General features: G+C 37.4%; 1 protein-coding gene across 1 annotated transcript in view; it reads left to right on the top strand.

Annotated features, from left to right (window-relative positions):
• Positions 1–355: 355 nt before the first annotated feature.
• LOC138148537 (cytochrome P450 2C23-like) overlaps positions 356–10,107 on the top strand; it is a 55,720-nt gene continuing 45,968 nt past the window's right edge. The window contains exons 1-5 of the mRNA XM_069071241.1: positions 356–435; positions 1,682–1,848; positions 2,322–2,471; positions 2,830–2,990; positions 8,680–8,856. Coding sequence (XP_068927342.1) covers positions 356–435; positions 1,682–1,848; positions 2,322–2,471; positions 2,830–2,990; positions 8,680–8,856 — 735 coding nt within the window. The remainder of the gene's footprint in view (positions 436–1,681; positions 1,849–2,321; positions 2,472–2,829; positions 2,991–8,679; positions 8,857–10,107) is intronic.

The raw sequence follows: 10,107 nt of genomic DNA, 5'->3' as shown, positions 1-10,107 counted from the left end.
AGAGCAACCCAACTTAGTCCATCACATATGCAACTGACCTGCAATTGGAGAGCATTCTGACTTAAAATAGGCTAGTCTTACAGCACCATGGTCCAGTAAATTTTTTTCAGCCCAGCTTAACTTATCAACAGATCCACCCTCCACCTCAACCCATTTGTGAACCTTTGTGAGGGCAGACCCCAAACAGTTCCAGAGCTATGAGTTGTCCTAACTACATATATCCCTACATATGGGCCTTGTGGCAAAGGTAAAATAATTTACTGTTAAATGTTCTCATAGAAGTCAGAGAGCTTTAGCAGTCATCCCGTTGATGATACAAACTTCTACTGTGGACACAGATTGGTGAAGTAAGCCAATGGGCACAGGGAGTATTTGCAAAGTAAGCATAAAAAATGTGTTGAAAATCAATGTAAAGTCATATTTGGAGGGGAAGAGTATAAAAGCCTTGAAAAATAAGGTGATGGCAAATAGTTTTTTGTGAGAAGGAGCAAGAAGGTGAATTTGTCTGAACCATGGGATAAATGAGAAGGAATTACAACACTGGAAAGGTGGGTTCCCACCATGTTGCGAAGGGCTTTAAATCCCAAAGAAGTTTACAATTAATCCCAGAGGTAATAGTGAAGCCAAGAAGTTTTGTTTATCAGGGCAGTGAAATGTTTGGATGTGAGCTTATATAGGGGTAACATAGCAAAAATTAGGATGTTTGGAAGAGAGTGCCTTCTTTGGGTAAGGATATTGAATTTTATTTTAAACTTATTTAATGTAGGATTCCTATGGATATTCAAGAATGATTACTTGGCCATGATATATAGATCTGTGAGTTATCTCCATAGTGATTATGAGGTTACCAAGAAGGACAGCGTAGAAAGAGATGGCCCAGGACAGAAAAATAGGGAAAACTTGTGGATCTGTTATTCAATATGGGGTTCAATCCAGCAAATGAGATTGACGAATAGCCATCAGAAAAGACAGAGTGAGGGAGAGACAGACAGAGAGAGAAACAGAGAGAGAGAGACAGAGAGAGATAGAGACAGATTGAGAAATATTAGAGAAACCCAGAGGGAAAAGAGTATATAAGAGAAAAAAGTAGTCAACAGTGTCAAATGCTGTAAAGAGGTCTAGAAGAATGTAGATTGAGATAAGCATAACAGATTTGACTATTCATAGACCATTAGTAACTTTGGTGATATCAGTTGGAGTTGACCTGTGATAATTGAAGAAATATTACAAATATTTCAGAAATAAGAGGATAGGCAATTAGAGTAGATAGATTTCTTGGGAAATGACAATCCTGTCTGAAATCTGTGTGACTTTTTTCCATGTCCTCTTATAAATCTTCCATGGTTCATCCACCCAATATTGACCCTAGCCGCTGTTTACAATGTCTTTGCACTAAATCCGTACCACTGAAGCACACAGGAATACTCTACCTAAAAAAATACTGTGCCAAAAAATGAGAGAGATTCTTAAGGAGAAAAGTGAAAGGAATGAAAATTCTACTTTTTTTATCCCACAGTGTAAGCCTTTGTATATCCACAATTCCTTAACAGCATGTGGTTTCCTGCATGCATAGGTACAAATATGTACACATGCATATACCACATTATGAAGTAGTGGTGGAGGTAAATTGCAACTTTCTCTAGTTTCACACTGAATCTCCTCTTATTTCATGCATTCTTTTCCAGCTGGCTGAAAAATACGGATCCATCTTTACTGTTTATCTTGGAACCCAGCGTGTTGTGGTGCTTCACGGATATGACATTTTGAAGGAAGCTCTAATTGATCACCCAGATGCATTTGTAGACAGACCAATTATTCCACTGATTGATGATGTAGTCAAAGGAAAAGGTAAATTTAGTGTATTCAAGCAAAGGGTATGCCAGAGTATATCCAGCAAAATCTACCCTACCACCCCACCTCAGAGCACAGCTATTGGTTTCATTTTTATTGTTGTTTGCAGCACCTAGGGTAAAACCTTGATGTAGTACATACCTGATACTGTGCTGCATTGCATTTCAGTTTGAATTGAATAAAATTAATCTTTTTTTTTTTTTTAAAGCAATCGGGGTTAAGTTACTTGCTCAAGGTTACACGGCCAGGTGTTTCTGGGTGGGTGCTAAGTGTCTGAGCCCGGGATTCGATCTCCAGGTCTTCTCAACACTGGAGCCGGTGCTCTTACTTGCTGTGCTACCTGGCCGCCCCGAATAAAATTAATCTTGATCAATAAATTAAGCCCAAAGTCCATGTCCACCATGCAGACTATGCTCTCCACCACCTCCAGTGTTATAATGACCAATGTTCTGTTCTTCTCCTTTGTTTAGGCGTTATTGCAAGTCGTGGAGAGAGGTGGAAACAACTCCGTAGATTTTCCCTTATGACTTTAAGGAATTTTGGGATGGGAAAGAGAAGCATTGAAGAGAGAGTTCAAGAAGAAGCTCAATGCCTGGTGGAGGAGCTCAGGAAAACAGATGGTTGGTTTTCATTTTTTTTCCTCCTGGGCTTGTAGGGTTCAACTGCTCACCCCATCCATGTGCTACGTTACTCTTGCTTTGTAAGTTATTCTAAATGCTGCCTTGGTCTGTTGACCAGGCATTTTCTCTGCTGGGCCAAAGAACTCCCTTCTCTCTTTCCATACTCAGGTGTTATAAGCTTACCTAATTTCCTCATAAAGGATAAAGGAAATTGTCCAGGAGAACAATAATCACTAGCCTTAGAGGAATTAAACACCATATCCTGGTACGGGCAGAAGAGATGTCCAGTTCCTATGTCTTTGGAAACATTTTAGTTAAAGCTATTTCTTCCTCCTTTGGTAACTTTTCTCTACATTAGGCCAACCCACTGATCCCACCTTCATCATTGGTTGTGCTCCATGCAATGTGATCTGCTCTATCCTCTTCCGGGATCGATTCAAGTACAGTGATGAGAAATTTCTGCATCTGTTAAAGTTATTAAATGAAAACTTTCGGTTTTTTAACTCACCATGGATACAGGTAAGGCCAGAGCTGTCTTCTTATTCTGTGGTTGTTTGTTGAGTTTCAGTAACAGGATCAGTCTAGCATAGGCTCATTACTTAGCAAGTTCCTCAACAAACATGAGAACACAAACACATACACACATGAGCACACATATGTATACACATATACATATGCACACACATTTTCACATGTCATACAGTCAAGGACCATAATGTCATGAAATATATTTAGTTCTCAAATTAGATATAGTTACATAGTCTCTTCTCAATAGGTCTATGAACTAGTTCTAGATCATGCAAATATTTAAGTTTTAGAGATAAATGTCTGATAGTTACCTGGGTATTCCATTAGGATAGTGTTCTTATATGTGGCCAAGTAGAAGAAGAGCTTGCACAGGGCATTCTGGAGGCATTAGGGAGGTCAGCTGGTCGAAGCTAAGTGAACAAGCCACTTAGGCCAATATATATAATGATTCTGGGAGCCTTGTGTCCTAACCTTTACAATTGATGGGCATTTACAATCAAAGGCTTCAATTACTGAAGGCAGAGCTAAGAATCTTTATCAGTCAAAAACAAGTTTTCTTTTCTTTCCCCTATGTTCTGTTCCACTTATAGTCTGGGATCCATACTCTAGCTAAACTCCTCTCTGGTAGAATGTAAGAATTTTGATTTGCCACATTGCTGTCTATATCATGGTAGCCTAGCACAGGACTTAGTTGATATTGAGTCCTGCATAAATGCTTACTGGATTTTATTAACTTAATGTGAATAGAATTGATTAGTTGCCTTGGTGTCTATGTTCTTTTTTTAAATAACATGGGGTTTTCCAAGATAAGTAAATTTCCCTTAACTCAAACATCAGCTTCTTTTGAACAAGGACATAATATTTTGATTTCTGGTCCCCTAAGTGGGTAGCGCAGCACTGGGCAAGTTAGTTTTGAGATAGTTACCAATTTAGGCTTTGATTTGAGAGAACTTATGAAACTCTTGGAATCTGTTCAGAGCAGCTCACTACTCCTAATTTCCCAGGAGGGCTGTTCCTTTGACTGAAAGTCCATAAAATCATAAAATTTGGGGAAAGAAAGGAATTTAATGAATAGAGGGCTAGACCTGGAGTGAGGAAGAATGAATCAGAAACATCCCTCAGACATTTACTGGTTGTGTGGTCCTTGAAAAGTCACTTAATCTCTCTCAACCTCCTTTTCCTTGTGCATATTAATATTAATAATACAATCACCTGCCTACCAAATTTGTTGTGCTCAAGTGAATTAATAAACATGAAGCTCTTTGGGTACTTCTATAACAATACATAAACACTAGCTATTGTGGGTATTATTGTAATTATTATTATTGCACAGAGGAGGAAATTGAGGTTCAGAAGTCACATGATTTACCCGAGGTCACCACTTATGTCACAGGGCATGCACACTGACCCAACTCTTCTGACTCCAAATCCAATCATCTTTCCATGTAATGGTTGTTTTTGCTGAAGAACAGATGGTTGCATCTTCAGAGAACAGAAAGGAACTAACTTAGCCAAAACATGAATCTTTACTGTCTCTAAATCCTTCTGATGATGTGAATTTCAGGACCATAGTCACCCCAGCCTCCTCCCTCTTGGCAAGGAGCCTGAGTGGTGATAAATTCATGAAATGATGGCATTAGTTTCCATCTTCAATTTTGTAGGAGCCAGACACTAACCTGCTCTTTACTCGCCACCCCTTCTCTTTTTATTGGATATCCATCAGTGCCACCAAGAGAATGCAAACACCTTTGTCTGGGGCTGCAGAGATAAACAAACTAGGCTTTCCAGAGGGAGAAAGCAATATCCTGTTTATATAACACTCTAGACCCTCTAAATCTGACATCATCTTAACTCTTCAGCTTGATCCACAGACTATTATCCTTCATGTAATTTATGACTGAGCCATGCTGGACCATTCTCTGTCCCACATTACACTCTGTGCTTCTTTCACATTGTGCCTTGGTTTTCCTGTCCCTTGTTTCCACAAATCATCAAAGTCAAACTTGAATGCCATCTACTTCATGAAGCCTACCTTGTTTCCCTCAATCAGCAATGATCTTATGCTTCAAGATCACCCATAGGATTTTTTATGCATCCTTCTGTTGTATCAATCATGAATTATTTATTTAAAAGTCATCTGTGTGTGTTTATCTTATTCCCCTTCTGGAATCTGAACTCCATGTGAGCAAGGATTGCATCCTTTAGAAACTTTGTATCTCTCTGAACACCCAATATTTTGCTCTACATTGACTAAGTGTTTTACAAGTATTCATTGAACTGATCTCAATGGATTAGTAATTGATTAGTACAGACACATTTAATTGAATGTACAGTGAAAAATCTCACTATACAGCGTACCTTCTGACCCCCTTGCCCTCAAACACACACAGAATACTAAGGGCAAGCCATATCTTCTCTTGGAAACCCTTGCACATGTGGAAAGCCTTCCAGATCCTTTGGCAGTGCAGCATCACACTCATATTGGGAGCAGGCACAATAAGAGAACTTTAGTAGAGGAACAATCAATTACTACTTAACCCCAAACTGGTCTTTCAGTTAGTAGCTTTAACAAAGTCATCATTATTTCTGCATGCTACCAGAACAGTGAACAGGAAGTTAAATAAAGAGAAATTCCATTAAAAATCTTCTAGAACATATAAAATAATTGGGAATAGACCTACCATCTTGCCTAGAGGAAGTGTTTGAGTAAAACAACTACAAGCTCCCTTTCTGTATATGAAGACTGATGTAAATAATTAAAGGAATCTTAATTGCTCATAGGAAGAATGAGCTAATATAATAAAAATGGCACTGTCACCTCAATTCATTTACTTATGTAATGCCATACAAATCCAAGGGAGACTTGATAGTGACTAAAAAGTATAATAAAATTCACCTGGAAGGCAAAATGTCAAGAACATCAAGAAAAATCATGACATAAGGAGGCCTAGCAGTACCAGATCCCAAAATGATCTGTTACTGATTTAAAGATAGAGAGATAGGTCAGTGAAATAGATGAAGTATACTCTAATTACAAACAAGCTAACCTGGTAGCCTAATGCTTGATATAAAAATAACCCCCCCCCCAGCTCCTGAGGCAGAAATCCCTATTTGACAAAAATGTGATGGAAAAATTAGGGAGTCTTTTGGCAAAAAAAAATCTAAGACCAGCAACTCACAATGTATGTAAAGATTTCCTTTAAATTTATACATGAGATATAAAAAGTCATGTAACATAAAACTTAGAGATAAAAGGAAGAGATTACAGATGTGTTAATAGGGAAAGAGTTAATGAAAAAATTGATTTTAAGAATCATCGATGATAAAAGGAGCAATTTTGAGATATAAAATTGAAATTTGTTATGAAAAACCAAATAAATGCAGCTACAATTACAAAAAACACAGTTTATTGGTGGGAAATGGCTGCAATAATTTCCTCTGATACAGGTATTAATAACAAGATTTATAAGGAATTGATCCAAATTTATTAGAGCCACTCACTAAATGATAAATGGAGAAAAGTTCTGAACAAGTATTTCTGAAAGGAAAATGTCAAAGCTACAAGTAGCTATATGAAAGATTGTTGCAAATCACTTATAATCAGAAAAGTAAAAACTAAAGCCAATTTCACTCTAATTTGGGAAAAAGGTGAAATAGGATTATGATACATATTTATGGACCTGCAGAAAGACTGGCACATTACTATAATGTTGGTGGAGTCCTTCTGGAAAGCCATTTGGAACGGTACCTTAAAAGTTAGTAAACTGCTTATTCTTTCAGTCACCAATTTCTCTCTTAGCTCTAGTCCCTATAGACATCAGAGAAAAATGAAAAAGACTCTTCTGTATAAAAATGCTCATAGTAGCTTTTTTGTTGTGGTAGAACACTAGAAATTGAGGGGCCGTACCCTTTAATTTGGGAATGGTTGAACAATTGTTGCATTAATTTGGTGTTATACTATTTTACTGGAATATATAATAAAAGGGAGCAATTCAGAGAAGTCTGGGGAGAATTCTATTAACTGATGCAGAGTGAAATTAGCAGAACTAGGAGATTATTTTGTACAATTATAAAAATATTGTAAAGACAACCAACTTTGGAAGTCTGAATGATTCTGATCAATGCTATGCCTGACATTGATTCCTGAAGAACAACGATGAAATGTGATACTCTTTTTCTGACTGAGAGGTGACATTGTGAATATGCAGAATGAGACATACATTTACGGACAAAGAAAATGTGGGATTTGTGTTTTGCTTGACTTCATATTTGTTTGAAGAGTTTTTAAACTTCTAAATTCAAGAGGCTGGAAGAGACAATTTTTGTTAATTAAAAAACAAAATAAAATAAAAGATTACACTTTCTGCTCTAAAGAGATCTTTCTCTTCCTTCATGTGACGTGCTGAGCTTCTGTGAGGGATTTAGCTTTCCCTTTTCCTACGTTCCCCCCAATCCTAATGAACACTGCTGAGGAAACTTGGAAGCACTATATTCTGCTAATATTCTTTCTCTGAAGGAGAAAGAAGCATTATCTTCTACTCAGGTTTCTTTCTCTGTTCCATACCCATTTCAGTCAGAGAAATTAGACTTTTACTACCTTAACCTCAAGTGAAGCACATGGCTTCTGACTTCCCTAGTTTTGTTGTGTACAACCCTGAAAATTTTTCTATCCAATTAGGATAAGATGTTTGCTGATGACTGCTAGAAATTCCCCCTCTTCCATAATCAATACCAAGTCTTTCCTGAAAGGATGTCAAAATTTTTTTTTTTCCATTTCATTGAACTTATAATATTGTAAAAAAATTTGATCCAAATGGCTTTCTTAAAAAAGTGAATGTCTTGATTTTTCCTTTCAAGTGTTTAAAATATGTTTAAGCAAAAATAAATATAATATATTGGATGGAATACATGAAAAGTAATGTATTGACAAACTGTTGGTAAAACTGTAAATTGTCCAGGTCGTGTAGAAATCAGCTTGGATCTATTGCTCTCCAGTTAGGATATCGTGTGTCCTTTGAACCCCCAATACTTTTATTGGGCCAGCAACCCCACCCTTAATAAAAATATACAATATTGAAAGTTGTATGCATAAAAATGAGTTATGGGGCTACAAAATAGTGGAAACCAAGGGGCTGCTCATCAATTTGGGGACAGCTGAACAAATCATTGTGTGTGCATGTAATCATATCATCCTATGTTTGAGAAATGATGAAATGGAGAGCTTTATACCTGGGAAGAATTTATGAATGCATGCCAGCTAAAGTGATCAGAACCAATTTGCACAGTAACAAATAAAACAGTGGAAATACTAACACTATACAAGGTTCAAGTACTGTGATCAATGAAAGGCCTCACCATGATTCCAGAGGAATCACAATGAAACATGTTGACCTTGTGACAGAGAGGGGATGGATTCAAGATATAAAATATGAAATACTTTTCTGGCTGTTGCTAAGGTTTGGATTTGGTTTGCTTATGTATATGTTTTCCAAGGCTTTTGTGCTTTCCCAATATGTACTGAAGATTACAGAGGAAACACTTTCTGTTAAGAAAAAAATGAACTAATCTTGTAAAGAAATGTAATGACTTTGAATAGAGCATAACAGTTTGTAAGTAAAGATATAAAGTTGTCTCAATGACCGTAAACTCACATGTGTTTGTTTGGGTTTGGGGGGTGTAGATCTACAACTCTTTACCAGCATTCAGAGTGTATCTTCCTGGACAGCACAGACGTTTGGTTAGAAATATCGAGGAAATAAAACATTTCATTTTGGAAAGAGTGAAGGAACACCAAAAGATACTGGACCCCAACAACCCTCAGGACTACATTGACTGCTACCTGTCTAAAATGCAGCAGGTATGATGTGTGAGGGAAGTACCTCATTCACTGAGCAAGGCTGATACTCCATAGATTCCTACAGGCCATTTTCTTCAAAGCACATGAAGGGAATTTAGAGAGCCTCAAGGTACCCGTGTTCCCTAAGGATGCCATTTACTTTCTAGTAACTGGGCTTTGATCTGACCCTGTCACTTATCTAAACTCTGTATGGGAAATGAGATGGGAAGAGTTCTGCTTAGTTGGGTGCTGAGCTGCTGATCTGGGCTTTCCTGTTTGGAGGAGGATATTGTATTGGAGAATGGTAATGGGAGTCAATTAGTAAACATTTGCTAAGTACATGCTACATGCCAAGTACTTTACTAAGTGCTGAAGACATAAAAGTGGCAAACGAGAGCCCCTGCCCTCAGGGTGTTTACAGTCTAATGGGGAGATCATATGCCAAATAATACAAAGAAAGTAAGTTCCAAACAGGAGAATTGTGATGCAGAATAGGACTTGGAGTAAAGAAAACTTTCGTTCAAAGCACACTTCACAGGTTTCCTAGCTATGTAACCCTGGGCACATCATATCACCAACTGTCTGCCTCAGCTTCCTCATCTATAAAATGGGAATTAAAAATTTTATCACCCAGGGTAAGTATGAGGACAAAATGACATGTTTGTAAAGCATGCTCTTAACTTGAAAGCAGAAGCAACAGATGGCTCTTTGGATTGAACATTGGTGCTAGAGGCAGGAAGACCTGAGTTCAAATCTAACCTCAGACACTTCCTACCTGTGTGTGATGGATAAGTTACCTTAATCTTTGATTTGTTGAAAATGAATCCACTGGAGAAGGAAAGGCCAGTCACTCCAGTATATTTGCCAAGAAAACATACATTAGGTTCATGAAGGATCAGTCATGACTAAAATCACTGAAAAAGAATAGAACAAACCTTAAAGGATTATAGAAATACTAGCTATTATGAATGCTAGTTATAATTAGCTTCCATAAAAGCAATCAAAATTAATTTGAGGAAGGGGGCAGCCTTTATTCTGCTCCATACTAAAATGATAAAAGATTCAAAAGCCTCCTACAAGTCCACAACTCAATTCCAAAAACAACTAAAGCACTTACAACATCCCATACTGTTCCTTGAAAATGAACATTTACTCAAAGTTGCCATCAGGACATCCGTCCAACATTGAAATTAATCCTTAGCTGTCTTCCAGTCCTGCATAGTCTCACTCAGACTGATTAGAGGAAGTTAGGTTGTGGAAGGAATAGAGTAC

This window comes from Petaurus breviceps, unplaced genomic scaffold (genome assembly GCF_028583685.1).
Source record: "Petaurus breviceps papuanus isolate PSGF00001 unplaced genomic scaffold, PetGlider_PUasm1.0 90825, whole genome shotgun sequence".
NCBI lineage: Eukaryota > Metazoa > Chordata > Mammalia > Diprotodontia > Petauridae > Petaurus > Petaurus breviceps.
Note: the sequence above shows the minus strand (reverse complement) of the source record. Positions and strands in the feature narration are given on the sequence as shown.